The sequence below is a fragment of the Penicillium cataractarum genome (genome assembly GCF_028827025.1).
Source record: "Penicillium cataractarum strain IBT 29864 chromosome Unknown utg000005l, whole genome shotgun sequence".
NCBI lineage: Eukaryota > Fungi > Ascomycota > Eurotiomycetes > Eurotiales > Aspergillaceae > Penicillium > Penicillium cataractarum.
In genome coordinates, this window is record NW_026622741.1 from 2,852,475 (window position 1) to 2,870,043 (window position 17,569).

The window sequence follows — 17,569 nt, forward strand, 5'->3', positions numbered from 1 at the left end:
TCAATCGATCCGCGATGTTCAAGGGTTCTGCTGTGGAGCTGGCACCGTCGATCGGCGCAGTCACTCTTTTCACCAACACAGTTGGCAGTGACCGAATCGTGGCGGCCAACAGGTTTCGAGGAGGGAAGGTTGAAGCTCCGTCGCGTCTTGAGGTGGGGGGAAGACGCTATGATCACCAAGTGCTGCACGTCGACACCCTTGCCCAGTGGCTTTGTTGATTAAGCGCCATTGGTGGGCTCCTTAGCCAGTGATACACCGCTATTTTCTCCAGAATTCGATTTGAGAGTACTCTATGCAAAACATGCAATCCAAAGTATGCAAATGAATGTTCCCTCTATTATTGGCTACTTTTGATTCAGACTGACTGGACAGTAATGTTCAAGCACAGAAGCAAAGTATTCGGTCTTAGATATCCGAGAAGTTGAACCGGCTGGCACAAAATCCAATATCGAGCCAGCCTGAATTGCGACGGGATGAGAGCCGAGTGAATTGGAGAATTCAAAAATCAATTGAGAAATTACCGACCTAATCTAAAACGAGGCTATTACCACATTCGCTCCCAGCATCGTCGCACAAAATTCATCTGCGCCAACTCGGCCTTTCGACGCTCCTCCCATCCACCATCTTCCCATTCCTTACATTCCTCGTCCACCTCGGCTTTGCCAGAGTACAAGTCCGCATGAGCAGGATCCACAAACTTGGTCCGATGATAAACTTTCCAGAATACAAACATAACAGCCCAGAAAGCAAGACCGAAATAGGATGTCACAAAGCCCTGCACGCTGAAGGGCTTGAACACCGAAAATCCGTTAAAGATGGCTGTCAAGGTACCAATGCCGATCGCAAAGCTGGCAAAGTAGGGCTGGAAGGGAGATGCCCAGGGGACGAAGGACTTGCGATCGATGCCCTGTGCCTTTAAGGCGCGGTACCAGCCAATGAAGACGACCAGCATGCCCGTATAAGTGAGCACGAAGGCGATGGTCGTGAGATCCACAAACCAGTAGAATACGGTCACCGAAGAGGAGCCGGCGACGAGGAAAGTGATGCAGGAGAGAAGCGAGACGGTAAGCACGCAGTACACGGGGATACCGGATGCCGTACACTTGAGAAGGAATTTCGGGGCCTGGCCATCGCGAGCCAAGGAGTAAAGAGTTCGGCTGGAACTATAGAGATAGGCGTTTCCGCAGGACCAGCCAGACAGAAGAATCAGGAAATTGATCAGATCAGGAAGGCCAGTGATGCCCAAGTTTTGAATGCCAATCACCCAGGGTGAAGCAGCAGATCCAGCGGCACCAGAGTCAATGGCGGACATAAGACGAGGATCGTTTGGATTGCAGATAATTCCAACGGCTAGCACGCCGACGACGTAAAATCCAACGATACGCCAGAAGGTCATCTTGACAACTCGGGGAATAGTGTATCGTGGGTTCTGAATCTCTCCAGCAGCCAAAGCCGGCAAGTCAGGACCGGCCACGGAGAAAGCAGCATACACCATCACGGAGAAGAAACCAAGGAAGCGACCGGTAGTGCCATCCGTATAGTATTCAAACATCACGCCATCGGTCCAATTGCGGAATCCATATGCATCATGCTTGGGGTTCCCGCCGACCATCGTGATGAAGGTAAGGAGCACGAGCCCGATGAGGAGTAGGATCTTTGTCGATGCCATGATGAACTCGCTTTCTCCGTAGTATTTGACGGCGACAAAGTTGAGTAACGAGCAGACTACTAGAGCCATGGCTACCCAAACTGCCGGATTGACACTCGTTGTCCAGTATTGCATGACTGTTGCGACAGCAGCGTATTCGGTACATACTAGCATGACACCTCCATAGAAGTATACCCATCCCCTGCAAACATGACCATTAATCTCAAACTCAAGAAGTGACACTTGTAGGAACTTGACTTACATTGCAAAACCAAATGCAGGATCAACAAACCGAGCAGCCAATTCGAAAATGGATCCTCGAATAGGCAGATATGCACACATCTCTCCAACGCTCAGATTAGTCGGCAGAATGAAGAGCACTCCCCAAACCAGATATCCCAGGAACAGCGACAGTGGACCGGCATCCCGAAGGTAAGACCCGATACCGACGAAGAGGCCCGTTCCAATGGACCCTCCGATAGCCATCAATTGCACATGGCGCGACGCGAGACCACGTTTAGTCTCACGATACGGCTCGACAACGCCCAAACTGGCATCTTCGCTGGGAATAGGATGGTCTTCTGCGGAGATTTTCTTCTCCATGGTGGTCAATGATCATTTGCTAGAATGCCGTGAGGGGGCACCCAGCATGTGAGCGGGGAACATAACTCCTTATATACGCACTGGCGTTGGAATGCGATGCGGAGAAATGTCGCCAAGTATGATGCTTGCTGATAGTGACCCCGCGTCCCTATCGGGCGATGGAAGCGATGTAGCGCATCGGACGACTTCCACTACGAATGATACATCTTGGCGTGAAGCTTAGATAGATATGGCTGGGAGATAAGAGCGATAGCAGGGTTAGTCGTGTTATCAGTGATTTTAGTGAGGACCTGAAAGGGGGAGGAGATGGCGACGCTAACCAAACTGCCAAGTGATAAGCGTATCAGCGATTGGACAACCGCGTGGTTACCCCAGACGGCAGCCTCTCCAAGGGACCCCGTGCAACCTTACTGCATATCATTGCTACAATCAGTCTTGGGTTTGGTGATTGGACCATTCAGAGACCATTATCTGAAAGTTTGGAGACGGGAATTTTTAGCCATTAACGGCAAAGTGGTAACTCTCTATATAAAATAGTACAGGTCTTGTTCAAGGACTTGATGAAGGAGAGACACGGGAAGAGTACAGCCGAAGAGTCCAAGCCCCTCAATGATGACTTATCTACATCAAAAGTACCATTGCCCGGTCAAGTATGGCACGATGTTTTCACGCCTTGGTCTGGACGTTGAAAGTTCCATGCAGTCTCAGATCCCTCGAACTGGCACCAACATAAACAGTGTACTTCCCAGGTGCGACAGCCCACTTCTGTGCCTTGACATCCCAGTATGAGATATCGCGACGACGGAGTTCAAACTTGACGTGTTCACTATGACCAGCCTTGATATCCACGTTGTCGAATCCACGCAATTGGCGAACGGGCTGCTTCGCGGACTTGGGATACTCGATGTACAGCTGAGGTACATCGGCACCATCGACAGATCCAGTGTTTTGGACGGTCACGCTGGCACTGGCAACGGTATCCCAGAGATCCTCATAGCCTCCAACGGATAGCTTTCCGGTCGGGTAGGTCGAAAGCTCGGAGGGCGAGTTGATCTTCAGGTTCGAGTAGGTGAAGTCAGTGTAGGAGAGTCCGTAGCCGAACTCGTAGCGAGGGGTGACATTGTATGCATCGAAGTACCGATAGTCGATGTAGTTGCCTTCGGTAAATGTGCAGTTGTGAGTATAACAGATGTCAACATTGTAATCAGACTCATTCTTGGCGATGGTGTAGATTAGTCGTCCGCTGGGGTTGACATCACCATAGAGCACATCCACAATTGAGTTGCCAGATTCCTGACCCAAGAGACTGCCATAGAGAATGGCAGTGATGTTATCATGCTCAATCCACTGGTCCATAAGACGGGCGCCAACGGTGTTGATTACCACGATAGTGTTGTTACAGTTATCAGCAACTTCGTTGACAAGAACGTCTTGATCCTCGTTGTAAAGTTCAGTTCGATCAGCACCCTCGCCGGCGAGGGCATTGAGGAAGACAAGGCAGACATCCATGTTCTCTGCATAGTTAGTAATACTAGGCGTAACAGATGTGCTGTCAGAACCTTGTACGACAAGCGTGGAGCCGCCACTTGAAGTATAGGTATCATTTGCAACCCAGCGAAGCATCGTACCATCCTGGCTAGCTTTGATGGTCAACGCAGTCTCGGGGGTGATGAGGTATGGCAGAGATCCTTGGCCTGATCCAGAGTCGGTCGCAAGATGGCCATCATAAGTAGGGCCTGAACCTTCAACGCTGAACTCCATATTAGGACCAGCGATGGCAGCACGAGCATGAGAGCCGAAAATGGCCATCTTGTGGGGCCTGTTTAAAGGCAGAGCATTGTCCACATTCTTCAGCAAAATCAGAGACTTTGCACCATGAGAGCGGATCAGCTTAGCATGGTTGGATCGAACGTCAACGTACGCGTCCTCGTCGGCGGTCGAGGGCTGGGTGCCGTTGTCGAGGTTGACATAGTAGTAACCAATAAGGTTGCGGATAGCCATATCATTAAGACGGGCCTCAGTCAAGTTATGCTTTTTCAGATATCCCTCGATGGTAGACGTAGTCCATAGACTAGCGGAACCATAGTCAAGACCATTGGTCGCAGAGGCGAGGGCATGCTGCTGGGCATTGGTATCCGGGAAAACAAATCCAGGGAAGCCAAGCTCAGTCTTGAGAAGCTTCATGAGAAGCGATGAGGATTCGCATGAGAGGGTGTTGTTAACCTCAGTCATGGCACACATGACACCCCCAATGCCGGAGTGCACAGCGTCGTAAAAGGACCAAAGATAAGTTTCATGCAATGTCTTGTCATCGGCATTGGAAGAGTACGGAGCACCGGAAGAGGAAGAAGAGGAAGATGACGATGAGCTGCTAGCGACGCTACTGACACCAGAAGAAGAAGGTCGTGCTGCTGCAGTTGCCGAGCCCGTCGAGGAACTCATGGAGGAGTTGAAGCTTGATGAAGAGGAAGGGCCTCCACCTGCACCGCCGCCGTCGCCGCCCATACTCGTACGGTTGGTTTCCTGCTCGTTCAAGATGAAATGCTTAAATATTTTTAGCTATTTGCTGCATTAGTTTGCTTCTGGGAAAAAGGTTACCTTGGCACCAGCAATCACACCTGCATCCTTATACGCCTTCGAGCTGAGACCCGTTGCAATACCATTCAAGTACGGATCGGAGCCGAAAGTCTCAACTAAACGCCCACCCCACGGAGTTCGACCCAATGGATGAGAAGTAGGCCCGTTGACAACCTGAATACCCTTGAGGTAGAACTCGGTAGCGACGGCTTTGGCTTGCGCGTAAAAAGCCTCCTTATCCCAGGTCATTGCCAAAGCGGAAGACTGGCTGAAAGCCGAGACATAGTAATAATCCTGAAGACCCATACTTCCATCAAGGAACTCAAGGGCAGTGAAGCTTTCGCCATCGGTGGTGTTCACACTGCTACCGGTGATGAGCTTAATCTTCTCGGTCGTATTGAGCTTGGCTACAAAAAGAGACGCTTTTTCGTAGGCTGTTTGCCAGTCGCCGAGAGAGACTATAGTTTATAATATTTAATTTTACCACCAACGGACCTTGGTAGCTGCAAAGATCTTACCTTGACTATTAGAGAGGAGACCTTGACTTGAGGCACTCGTTAGACTAGCCAGAGCCCCGAGAAGAGATGAAGAATAGACCTTCATCTCGAAGAGATGAATAGAACGGTTAGTATAAGCGTGTGAAGAATGAGCGCTGAGAATGTAATAAATTGACTTTTTTTTTCTACTCTATCTTTATGAGCATAAGATTGCTATATAAAGAGTTCATGACCTCTGATCTGCAACATCAAGTCCAAATGAGGTATTCTTTGACTCCTGCTAACGCGTCATTTCAGGATGTTAAATATGAGCCAAATGGGTTCAGGGTTAGAGAGCATGATCTCAATTTACACCCTATGCACCTTACTCAGCCCGATGTTTTAAGATGGGGTTATTACGTGGAATTAGGGGCCAGGATTACGCGGATGACGGATGTGCCTGTAGAAAAGAGGGTCGGTCGGGATGCAAAACTCGGAAAATCCGACATGTAGAGCCTATTATGGTTGCACGCACGTGGAGAAATAGAGAAATCGGCAACCCGAAGAAATGCCGGTGCCGATCACTACCCGGTTTAGGTAGGGAAAGATGTGAAGACTAGTTTGTAGCATATAGAGCAGTGTATGAAACAGTTTCTCTGTGGTCTTCTCTGTCAAGGCTGCCATCTTAGATGGCCAGATAGTGTCTTTTTTAGGATTCGATCGAGGGAGTTGAGAAATAGGCGTGGTTCTGCATCTTCTTCTGTAATGAAGCTGGCTATCTATGAGGGGAATGTGACTGAAGTCAAGTCAGCATGTAAGTGCATGTTTTGTGAATATATACCCCTAGCATGTCTGATCTATCATGAATATTTTCCAGGGATCTCTTTCACTTGGGAAGACAATAAGCATAATAGAGCACTGTAATCCGATTGAAATCCTATGACGGCATGCCTATCTCCGCTTAATAATCTAGTGGAACTTGCCTGCCTAAATGTTGTCATTAATCTCGAACAATTAGCTCTTTTGTTGCAAAAAGTGCTGCTAAAGCTAGGCTCCAGGTGTGAGACTTCTGTTGTGCCTCCTAACGCGAGGCAATTGTTTCATATTCACGGATCATCCGATATAGAACAAGGTTGCACTTTTTGCCAACCTTGATGAAATACTCTGTCGCTCGCAGGCTTATTCTGACCTAAGATTTTGTGTGGCATTACCGCTCACATTTATTCTAGTATACATCACTAGTCGAATTGTCTTTTAGCTCTTTGTCAGATTATGTATATGACTAGGAGACTCTCAAGTGCACAACACTTCGGTTAAACGTTACCTGTTGACGTGGAAGAACTATGTGATCTTCAAATTATGTATATCACTAGTAATAATCGCCTCGAACCCTCCAAAAGTCTGCTCGCCAAACTCGAGGGTATCTACCGCTGGCATCCAGATACTAGGCAAGTCCATATTGAGCAATTTGTATTAATTTTATATCGCAAAATGGGTATCAAAATCAATACTAGATCTCCTTCTCCACATCCCTCGGCACCTGAGAATTAAGTACCCGACGCTGCTTACACGTCCTCGAAGTCGGAGCACACTGATAATTCTGGAACATCCGCGGCGACATCTCACAATCTCTATCGTCACTGCAAGGATCACCAGGACAGCTTTTCCCAAACTTCGATGAAGCAGAGGTACTCCTCCAAATATGACCTTCTCTATGGGTGACTTGCATTCGACACTTGACACTTGCGGCCCGTCATCCAATGGCCTTTTCTCTGGGCTTATCACCAAAGGTGAATAGATTATAATGGGGACGGTCGAATGAGATTATTTCTTCTTGGCATGTTCTGTCCCTGTGAGCTGTTAGCATAGCTGTGCCTTGTCAGTCGGGAACCTGGCGGGTTTGTTTACGTACTCGTAGATTGTGCAAATATTGTCGAGTCCGGGGTCATGAGAACATGGGATATCTATAGATCCGAGAGTTTTGTATCTGTTTAGAGTTAGGATTAATCTATGAAATTTATGTCAAGTCAGAATACATACATTAAGCCTTTCAGCTCAAAGCATTCGCCCCACTCTGCGCGTTGCTGGAAGCCATTCATAAACTGTGTTGATGTTGATAACACAGGCTTTATATACGCGAATTTAGCGATACGCTAATATATCAAAACTGCAAAATGGACACATAATGCATCAACTTACCAGAGGTTCACCGGTGCTATTGAAGCCTGCGGATGCCAACCCCGCGAGCACGAGCCAACTTGTTGTAATTGAAAGCCTCAGCATATTCTCGATATGCACCGTAGCCAAAACCTGGGCAGTTCCTCGCCTCGGAATAATTAGAAGCAAGAAATACCAATAACGAACAAAATCCTAACCCTTAGGTAGTCGAGTTACAAAAAAAACAAAGAAACCTTTCTCACACCCACACGGCCAAAGCCAAACACTATAAATGGTCCAAATCCCCCAAAAAGCCAAGCCCTGCTCCCTCACCTGCAAAAAGGACCCCTCGGCCCCAAGCGCCCAAAAAAAGCCGTCCACTCCTGGGGGCGCTTTTGCCCGCATACTCGAAGCCGCTCAGTGGTTTATATGCCCCGCCCGCTTATCCCGTTCTAGAAAGGTGGGAGGTTACCTGCAGAGGCACGGGATTCTGGGTCTCATTTTATGGTCGGTTTTAAAGAGCGGGCATGAATTAGTGCGATGTGCTGAAATTAGTGGTTAGGGCCACTAACCTAGTTAACTAACTTTAGTTGGAGGTGAAGGGAAAGGAAGGGTCCGTTGCGATTTGAGCTAGGGCCGCCAAGGAGAAGCATTCAACCTTGAATGGAATCATAGGTGGAAGATATGATGAAAGAAAACCGCTTATTCCAATCTAGGGTATCGAGGCTTTGAATTAAGGTGAATACGGAAAGACCCGTTCAATGCATAACATGGACTAAATGCATGGGCGCTTACGTATCAGACATCTTGTGAGAATCCAGGAACCGGTGCATTTTACCCGCCGAGGGGCCAAAAACAAGCCATTCGGGGCCGGGCCGGGGTCGTTTGAGATACTAGGCCCCCGGTTTTCAAGATCTAGAGCTCGGGGGCCGTTATGAGTTTTATTTTTACATTAGCTAGTTTTAAACTTGGATCCCCGTCGTGTCGATCCTTGCTTGCTCGGCGGGTGGCTGGTGATGGATGTGCATGCTGCTGACATGGGAAAGTTCGCCTCGAGTATTTCCTTTGTTTAACGAGATACTAACGAGTTCCTTTCGTGGATGAAAATCAGGACAATGAGATGGAAGGTTGTCGCGAGAGTTAAAAGGCAGCTTCTGATTCCTGGTACTCTTTCTCGAGTTATAAGATTATAGCGCAGCCTTTCACCGACACAGGAATTAAATCCAGTGCTACGCTGACAGTCCCACTACGATACGCAATAGAAATTGGCATATAAAAGAATTCATAGATACCCAGGCTGTCACGACAGAAACTGCGGAATCAAACGCCAAACTCAAGACAAGAAGTTTTGAGAGTAATTCGGCATCTAGATAGTAAACAGGGCAAAACGAGAATCCGGCCAAACAGAAGGCTCGTAGTTCGCCCCAGAGATCACCAAATCCATAGAGAACAGCCCGGGTTTGCTGAAATGGGGTATATCGAAAATGACGGAGGGTGGGATGCATCACGGATAGAACGAGATAGGGAGAAGGGGAATTGCAGTAGAAATCGATATTAACTCGAAGGAAAGAGAGAAAATGGAAGTTGTTGATAATGGAAAGAGGAAACGCCGAAGTGCCATGAGCAGGTCCGGTTGAATCGCAAAACGCTATTGTAAAATGCGGCGGGAGAATGAGCTGGAAAGTCCAAAGTATCTCAAGATCAAGGGGAGTGAGTGTCCAAAAAGGACATCCGAGTAATGCAAGAAAATGGCGCAAAGAGGAATGATAAATGCACTCAAATAGCACGAAGTGAATTCGATGAATAATTGTCCGAGAGATCGTCCATTAAGATTATTTCGGGTGTGCGATGCCCTGATCACCGCATACCCGCACGCCCGTCAAAGGCTAGTGGGCCCGAGTCGTTACGTGGGGTCAGAGGATTGTCATCGGATGTCTCTGACCGGCCGGGTGTGTCTGCACGAAGATGTGGTTGTCGAGCCGCGGGAACGTTGAGAGGCTGTGTAGGTTGGAATCCGGGGATGCTGATGGTGGCGCTGCGAGCAAGGTCGTCATGACTGGTACTCGGGGCCTGGGAGTCCGAGCTGCGGCCATCCTCCATATCGATTCCAGAACCAGATGCTTCATCATTATCGTCTTGTAAGTGTAAATTCTCAACGTCGGTGACAAAGTCCGGTTCTTCGGTGTGCGGTTCCAACGGGGTCGGCTGTTGCTCCTCCGCACCGTTCGTCGTGGCTTGTGCAGTTACGGCGGGCTGCGTCCCTGAAGCAGACTCGGCAGCATCATTTGTTGGTGTGGCCTCGGTTGGGGCTTTGCCTTCGTCATTCTCAACGACATCGTTGGTGTCGTCGACCTCCGCGCTGAGATCGGTGAATGCACGACAGTTGGGACATTGGAACATGGGATAGTCGGGAGAGTGCAGTAATCGACTAATACATTTGTAATGCCAAACGTGGGCACATGCTGCCATAAAAAGACATTGATATGGGCGCTGGAGTGAGAGATGAGTTAGCCGCAAGTACAACTGTAGACAGGACGCAAAGGACGAACCAAAACAGAGCCGAGGCAAATCGAACACTCTCGACAACCAGAATAGTCGGCTCCATCTCCTTTCCCGAGGTTTTTGATGAGACTCTCGGTGTTTTTACTGACCAATATGTTAGCCAGGTATAAAATGCACCAGTGTGAAAGGACATCCTTACTTGAACTCGTTCGGCTGTTGCTGCCAAGAGCGATTGCACTCAATTCGGATCCGAACACAACGGAAAATCATCTCTTCGCCACCGCGGAAATCAATTCCCAGCTGCACAATGTCGCCATCCTTGATCGAGTACAGACGTGAAACCATATTCGGCTGACTCAATCGCATATGGTTCAAAAATGTGCCAGAGGAACTTCCGACATCCTTAATGTGCCACTGGCCATTACTATAGATGAACTCGCAGTGTTTCCGGCTGACCACCTTCGATTTAAAGCCTACGGGGGCGTCCGAGGGCTCGGTGGGGTTGGGAATTGGGATGCCATCGCGTTCAGAGTACCGACCAACTCGAATGACGGAGCTCTCAGAGGGTAACGTGCGTGCAATGGGGACGAAAGGGAGGGACGGTCTCGAGCTCTGGAAAGTGTCCTGGTACGGGAAAAATCGAATGGTTGCCTTCTTGGAGGTCACGGTGGTGACCTGGGCAGCGTCCGCCGGAATCGCACCTGTCGAGTCGGGCGCATCGGTGGCTGCAGGGGGGTCGGTTCTGGGGAGGAAATGGGATCCTCTGGGGCGGTGGTTCTCGCGAGCGCGATCGTACGAGGCGGGCGACCTTGCACGGCCGAAGCACTCCTTAATCGCGCCATGACATTGGGGGAAGGCTGAACTGGCTCGTTTGGAGGAGTTGACCTAGAGGACTCGGCCGATGACGTTTGTGTGTCGACGCCGAGACCGTGGGAGCTCGCAGTGGGTGCAGAAGTGTAGCGAGACAGGGCTGGTTGGTCACTTTCGGGGCCTGGAGTAGTGGAGTTCCCCACCTGTTGCGTTGGAGACTCCGGACCCGACGAGGACGGGGATAACCAAGGCACTCGACTACTGAGACTGTTACGCGATCGATGCCCGGGAGACGAGTGAGATAGATTTTGTGTATAGGCACGAAGCTGGCTGAAGCGACGGAGTCGCCCTGGGCGCGGACAGTCGGAGAGCGAGGCGGAGGCGGTGGCGGTTGAGGCAGACATGGGGCTATTAAAGTACGGCGGACTTTGGTGGGGGGGGGGGGAAGCGTGTTGGCTGTTGGCTGCTTTTGCTTGGCTAATTATGGGGGGGGGTTCGGTGGTGTGGTTTCAACCTGTGTCTTTCCTGCTATCGGTCGCCTGCATGCGACGGGGATTGCCTCGCCCAGTCGATCGATGGGGGACTGGCAATGGCACTGTCTGAAGGAAGGAGAGAGGCGTTCTACCTTGGGATCTGCAACTGGACTAGAGCGGCTCAAAGGGCGGTTGAGCGGGACTATCTAGGCATGGGCCCGAGGAACAAAGAATCGCACGAGGGAGAGGGAAATGAGAATTGGGAGATAAGAGAGAAGTGAGGAGAGGAGAGGAAGGAGGAGGAATGAGAAGTAGGAGGGCCAGACGAAGGAGAGGACGTAGGCTTGGTATGATGTGGAAGGAGATTTCACGGAACCAGACCCAGTCGTTCCACGTTTTATGAGTTGGTCTCGATGGGACGATGGACACTAGGAAGATACACTAATTTACTTTCCATCGTAGGGCGTTAAAGGAAGAGGCTAGTCCATTCCACAGGATTGTGGTCAGCATCCTATACTTTGTACAGACACTTCGACAAAGACCGCTAGATCTATAGAAGACACGAAAGAAAAGCTACAGAATAAACCTGTATCAGGACAACAAGTCCGTCTTGTCCATACCGGTATACCATCCTCCCCAGACTCCGAACTCGTCGCCCCCCTCGCCTCTCATCCCAATTTTTTTTGCGGGGAAATAACCTCCAATCCGGGCCGAGTTTGCCTCTTGTAGTTTTAGCCGACGGGCTCTCCTACTTGGTCCTGACTGCTAAAGAGCTAAAGACGGGACTAGGACTAGCTTCGCACGGGTCGACTTTCCTTCGACCTAGGATCCCAGATCCCGCCTCTTGAGCTTGGCCCGCTTCTTGCATTTCCATCCTTTGGGTCTATTATCTTCCATGTGATGCTGCGACGTAAATAGGCGTAGTCAAGGGCCTCGTTAACTCTCTTTCCTACCTTCATCCTTCACCCGGGCGGATCATCCGTCCGGTGATCATCTGCGTCACTAGGAAGGAATCACAAGGGCGATGAGAAAAGATGGAACCTCATTGGGTCTGTGCTGCACGGACCCTACCGACGAGAAGTGGAAAAGAGGCAAAGCGGAAGGAGAGAGGCAACGAGGATTGAGAGGGCGGGGGTGGGAAAGAAGAAGGCTGGGATGTTTCATGACAGAATGGAGGGAAAGAATGTAGATGAAAGGGAATGATTTGAATATTATGGATAAAGAGTTATATTGATATAGGTACAGATATAAATGCAAATCTATATAGATCAATCATAGGACAGTCACACAGTTAAATTGCTTTTCCTATTAACTTAGTCATGACTGGAAAGTAACTAACTAACTTAACTAACTATAAGTTATCGCGGTAGCAAGAGAGTGTTAGTCCAGTCAATACACCCTAATCAGATTCTTCAAGTCTTGATAGAATACTTATCTCTAAATACCATATATAAATAATAATAGTCTAATATACCGTCCTCTGATCTCCGTCATCCATTAGTCGATTAGTCGAGACGCCGCTCTTTGCGGATTGGTCGCAGCTCTCGGGATGATGTATGATGTTATGCGGGAGCTTGACAGGCCTCAGGAGAGAATACAGATATTCAGATAACAGCAGGAAAATGAAAAAGAAAAAAAAGCAAAAATCGAATAGCCCAATGTCCATAGTCTTTTACTAATTTATCAAGTGTCAAATTCCAAAGAATCGGGTGTGTCGTAGACAAGACCGTTCCAACCCGAGTTGACACTTGAGCTAGTTTGCTAGTTACCAGTTAGTGAGAGCTCGCGCCTGCAACCTCGTTTCACTTCCCTCCACTTCCTTCCCTCCCCCCCCCCTCCCTGCGGATCATCGTTCCCTTATCTTGACCTTTTTTTTCTATCTTCACCCTGAGTCTCTGAATCCGACTCTGCTTCCTCGGGGATCTCCTTTCGATCACGCGCCGCGACTTTGTGTTCCCCATCCCGAAGCTTGACCCGGGTTGATGCAACTGCCTACCGTCCAGCCTCCTCCTCATCTCGACCAACCCAAGTGTCTCCCCACAGAAATTTGAATCGCACCTCCCTCCTTTATCCTTCCCTCCAGCTTCGATCCAATCGCCTTCGCGGCCCTGATGCGGGCCTGTTGAGGACGGCATGAGTGGAATCGTCACCACCTGTCTGTCGTGCCTGTCGGCAGTCGACCGATGGTGTCATATCACGGCCTGCCTGGGTGGAGGCCGTTCCCGGGATGGCATCTACGAAACCACCCTCGCCGATAATGAACGAGAAGCCGTGTCGGATCTATTGGGTTATCTTGAGAATGTACGCCGCAACTCTTGTTTCTGTCACTCGGAGTCCCAGATGCCGTGAACCCCCCCGATCGGTGATGCCCGTGACCCGCGCCGATAAACGTTGCTAACCACAGCCCCTGTCCTCTTTCATAGCGTGCCGAGACTGATTTCTTCGCCGGAGAACCCCTGCGCGCCCTGAGTACTCTCGTATATTCCGATAATGTCGATCTCCAGCGAAGCGCTAGCTTGACCTTTGCCGAAATCACCGAACGAGGTGCGTTTGGATAATACCCGTTGCCTATGGCGTTGTCAGACCTGACCCCAAACCTGCAGATGTGCGCGAAGTCGATCGGGATACTCTCGAACCCATCCTGTTCCTGCTCCAGAGCTCGGATATTGAAGTGCAACGAGCTGCTAGTGCGGCACTGGGCAATCTTGCCGTCAATGGTAAGCATCAGCTGTGATCTCGGGACCTCCATGCTCATCTCGATCGCTGACCCCAACCCTTAGCTGAGAACAAAGTCTTGATCGTCGCCCTCGGAGGGCTGGCCCCTCTGATCCGTCAAATGATGTCGCCCAACGTCGAAGTCCAGTGCAATGCCGTCGGTTGTATCACTAACCTGGCCACCCACGAAGAGAACAAGGCCAAGATCGCTCGCTCAGGGGCGTTGGGTCCTCTGATCCGTCTCGCCAAGTCGAAGGATATGCGTGTGCAGCGCAATGCGACCGGCGCATTGCTTAACATGACCCATTCCGGTACATACCAAACGCTTTGAGATTCGAGGGAGCCTTGGAGGTGGAGACGCTAACTCAAGTCAATAGATGACAATCGCCAACAGCTCGTCAACGCCGGCGCCATCCCCGTCTTGGTTCACCTTCTGTCATCCCCCGATGTCGACGTGCAATACTACTGCACCACAGCTCTCAGCAACATCGCTGTGGACTCGACCAACCGTAAACGTCTGGCCCAAACCGAGTCGCGCCTGGTCCAGTCTTTGGTTCACCTCATGGACTCCTCCACCCCCAAGGTCCAGTGTCAAGCGGCACTCGCTCTTCGCAATCTCGCTTCTGATGAGAAGTATCAACTAGAGATTGTTCGCGCCAAGGGTCTCTCTCCCCTACTACGACTTTTGCAATCCTCTTACCTCCCTCTCATTCTCTCCGCCGTGGCATGTATCCGCAATATCTCCATCCATCCGCTCAACGAGTCTCCTATCATTGAAGCCGGCTTCCTGAAGCCGCTAGTCGACCTTCTGGGCTCGACCGACAACGAAGAAATCCAATGCCACGCCATCTCCACCCTTCGCAACCTTGCTGCTAGCTCCGATCGCAACAAGGAGCTAGTTTTGCAGGCCGGAGCAGTCCAGAAATGCAAGGACCTCGTTCTTCGCGTCCCGCTGACCGTTCAATCTGAAATGACTGCTGCGATCGCTGTGCTGGCCCTCAGCGATGATCTCAAGCCTCATCTTCTCAACCTCGGCGTATTTGACGTCTTGATTCCACTGACAAACTCGGAGAGTATTGAAGTGCAAGGGAACAGTGCGGCTGCCCTTGGTAATTTGTCCTCTAAGGGTAAGTTTCCTTCTTGTGTCTAGGTTGCCTCATTGCCACATGTAGCTAACAATTCACTAGTTGGCGATTACTCAATCTTCGTCCGTGACTGGGCCGATCCTAATGGAGGTATCCACGGCTACCTCCATCGATTCCTCGCTAGTGGTGACCCTACATTCCAACACATTGCGATCTGGACTCTGCTGCAGCTCCTCGAATCGGAAGATCAGAAACTCATTGGATATATTTCCAAATCAGAGGATGTGGTGCAGATGGTCAAGTCTATCTCCGACAAGAACATCGAGTCCGACGAGGAGGATGCCGATGACGGCGAAGGGGAAGTCATTGCCCTTGCGCGTCGCTGCCTAGAGCTGCTCGGGACTGGTCCTAAGCAGACCTTAGTCGAGGCATAAGCCTGTCAACAATTCGTTTCTCTCACGTGTGCGACAATTTACCCTTTTCGGACCTTTTGACTTCTCCAGATTCTTTCGTCTAGTTTCTTCCTTTTCCGTTCCTTGGGTGTTCATCTGGGCATTGGATTCACCGAATTCAACTTTCTTTTTTGTCAGCGGGCATTTGGCGTGGTTAGGACCGTTTCTATTTTCCTTTTTTTTGTGATACTTTCTTCAGTACGAGTTTTCTTCCATGACCATGGATTTTTGGGCCGGTGCCGCTGTCTTTTCCTTGTTCCTACGCATACACCGTGTATTCAAGCTAGATATGGGGCCTTTGTCATAATTAATTAGTCCGCTGTGCACAGCGAGTCCGGAATTCAATTAGCTAGAATGGTTGTCGTAAAATCCATCGAGGTTATACTAGCTGCCATTTACCGCGGAAAATAGTACCGCCGGTCCAGATGGATCCAGACGAAGCTCTCCGAGCAAAAAAACCTCCTCCACTCCAACCATCTCTTCAACACGAACAGGTCTGCAATTGCCTGCCCTCAAGGGATAATCACACCATGGCTACCTCCATTCCACCCGTTGCCATTCCTGGGCAACGCCTGGGCTCCATTTCCACATACTCTGCCGGACCCGGCACCCATGTCCAACAATCCAATATCTACGCCTCCATCGCCGGCCCCGTCGTCGTTGATCCCGCACAGCCCAAGACACAGACGAAGTCAACACTTCGTGTCTCAAGGATCCTCCCGGGCACATCGCCAGCAGCTCCATCTCCAGCTTCAGCCGCTCCCACCAACCAAAAGCCCCGCTACAACACCCTCCCGGCCGTCGACTCCATCGTCCTCGCCCGAGTAACCCGTGTACAAAAGCGCCAAGCAACCGTCTCCATCCTCGTCGTCCTTGACGAAACCTCTTACTCCACCACCGACCCCTCAAAACTCGCCTCCGACAACGACAATGTCGCCTCTATCCTCACTACGGCCGCGAACCCGGAGAACCACAGTAGCACGGACGAACTGCGGTTCCAGGCGCTGATTCGGAAAGAGGATGTTCGGGCTGTGGAGAAGGATCGTGTCGTTATGGATGAGATGTTCCGCGTTGGTGATATCGTTCGAGGCTCGGTGCTTTCGCTCGGTGACCAGAGCTTCTATTATCTGACGACGGCGCGGAATGATCTCGGCGTTGTTATGGCGCGGAGTGAAGCGGGGAATATGATGTTCCCCGTTAGTTGGAAGGAGATGAGGGACCCTGTTACTGGGGCTGGAGAGCAGAGGAAGGTTGCCAGACCTTACTGAATGCTTGTCGTTCCTGCTTTTTCCCCACAAGATATCCGGCCTTGAATGATTCTGTCGAAGTTACGCCTCGAATGCCGACGAGCACATTCATGGCTCGCGAACCTCGTTTCTGGCCTGGCTTCGCATACATACGACCTTCTATCTGAGAGACACTGCACGCCCATTGCATCACAAGTCTTGTTGACCGATGCGTTCAGAGCCCACCGATTTCAGTCATCACCTATCCACGAGGCGGCTCGCTCCAGGTCCTACCAGACGGACCACATCATGCCCGAGGAACGAATACCTCCCTCCGACAGTGCCGCACCGACTGGCATACGAGCAGGCATGAGATCTGCATGTACAGCACCACTACTGCTGCATAGGGATCACTGTCCCTGCCCACAGCAATTATGAGATACCCACTAAACGAATGAAAAAGGACATGATTAACTTCTTCAATCCCCAGTCTCTCAGCTGCGGTTTATTCTCCGTAGAGTCATTTATTGCCTATTTACCCTCCTTAGTATACACGGTCGAGACTTTTTTCCATGTCGGATTGTGTTTGTCAATGGAGGGAGATTGATGGATTCTTCGGAATCACGCGGGGAACTCTCATTTTCTGCGGAGCCTTGGACTCGACTTTTTCTGTTTGAACTTGTTTTGACAGAATGGAGATCTGAGGGTTACATTCTCTACTTGTGTATCGGAGACGGCACTTTTCTGGTTAATACCTTCATACAACAGGCCACTCGTTCCATAGAACAAGAATATAAAGATCACTTTTGTATATTCACTTCATCTATGTATCATTCAAACGAAGA

At 50.1% G+C, this 17,569-nt stretch overlaps 8 protein-coding genes across 8 annotated transcripts; 3 read left to right on the forward strand and 5 right to left on the reverse strand.

Moving 5' to 3' along the window:
* Window positions 1–14: 14 nt before the first annotated feature.
* N7496_006715 (uncharacterized protein) lies at window positions 15–218 on the forward strand (the record flags this gene model as incomplete). Its single annotated transcript, XM_056699644.1, has 1 exon — window positions 15–218. The coding sequence occupies one exon, from the start codon at window positions 15–17 to the stop codon at window positions 216–218; it is 204 nt and encodes a 67-aa protein (XP_056555057.1).
* Window positions 219–544: 326 nt separating this feature from the next.
* N7496_006716 (uncharacterized protein) lies at window positions 545–1,783 on the reverse strand (the record flags this gene model as incomplete). The annotated part of the gene is made up of 1 exon (XM_056699645.1): window positions 545–1,783. The coding sequence occupies one exon, from the start codon at window positions 1,781–1,783 to the stop codon at window positions 545–547; it is 1,239 nt and encodes a 412-aa protein (XP_056555058.1).
* A 123-nt stretch (window positions 1,784–1,906) lies between these two features.
* On the reverse strand, window positions 1,907–2,251 carry N7496_006717 (uncharacterized protein; the record flags this gene model as incomplete). The annotated part of the gene is made up of 1 exon (XM_056699646.1): window positions 1,907–2,251. One exon carries the CDS (start codon window positions 2,249–2,251, stop codon window positions 1,907–1,909), a length of 345 nt encoding a protein of 114 aa, XP_056555059.1.
* Window positions 2,252–2,917: 666 nt separating this feature from the next.
* N7496_006718 (glycoside hydrolase family 3 protein) lies at window positions 2,918–5,431 on the reverse strand (the record flags this gene model as incomplete). Its single annotated transcript, XM_056699647.1, has 3 exons — window positions 2,918–4,795; window positions 4,850–5,286; window positions 5,347–5,431. The coding sequence occupies 3 exons, from the start codon at window positions 5,429–5,431 to the stop codon at window positions 2,918–2,920; spliced, it is 2,400 nt and encodes a 799-aa protein (XP_056555060.1).
* A 1,626-nt stretch (window positions 5,432–7,057) lies between these two features.
* N7496_006719 (uncharacterized protein) lies at window positions 7,058–7,587 on the reverse strand (the record flags this gene model as incomplete). Its single annotated transcript, XM_056699648.1, has 3 exons — window positions 7,058–7,154; window positions 7,345–7,406; window positions 7,504–7,587. The coding sequence occupies 3 exons, from the start codon at window positions 7,585–7,587 to the stop codon at window positions 7,058–7,060; spliced, it is 243 nt and encodes an 80-aa protein (XP_056555061.1).
* Window positions 7,588–9,318: 1,731 nt separating this feature from the next.
* Window positions 9,319–11,177, reverse strand: N7496_006720 (FHA domain protein; the record flags this gene model as incomplete). The annotated part of the gene is made up of 4 exons (XM_056699649.1): window positions 9,319–9,951; window positions 10,011–10,107; window positions 10,163–10,688; window positions 10,760–11,177. 4 exons carry the CDS (start codon window positions 11,175–11,177, stop codon window positions 9,319–9,321), a joined length of 1,674 nt encoding a protein of 557 aa, XP_056555062.1.
* A 2,202-nt stretch (window positions 11,178–13,379) lies between these two features.
* vac8 (protein anchor VAC8) lies at window positions 13,380–15,480 on the forward strand (the record flags this gene model as incomplete). The annotated part of the gene is made up of 6 exons (XM_056699650.1): window positions 13,380–13,547; window positions 13,670–13,790; window positions 13,850–13,963; window positions 14,027–14,272; window positions 14,339–15,088; window positions 15,149–15,480. The coding sequence occupies 6 exons, from the start codon at window positions 13,380–13,382 to the stop codon at window positions 15,478–15,480; spliced, it is 1,731 nt and encodes a 576-aa protein (XP_056555063.1).
* Window positions 15,481–16,028: 548 nt separating this feature from the next.
* Window positions 16,029–16,766, forward strand: N7496_006722 (exosome non-catalytic core subunit CSL4; the record flags this gene model as incomplete). The annotated part of the gene is made up of 1 exon (XM_056699651.1): window positions 16,029–16,766. One exon carries the CDS (start codon window positions 16,029–16,031, stop codon window positions 16,764–16,766), a length of 738 nt encoding a protein of 245 aa, XP_056555064.1.
* Between the last annotated feature and the right edge of the window lie 803 nt (window positions 16,767–17,569).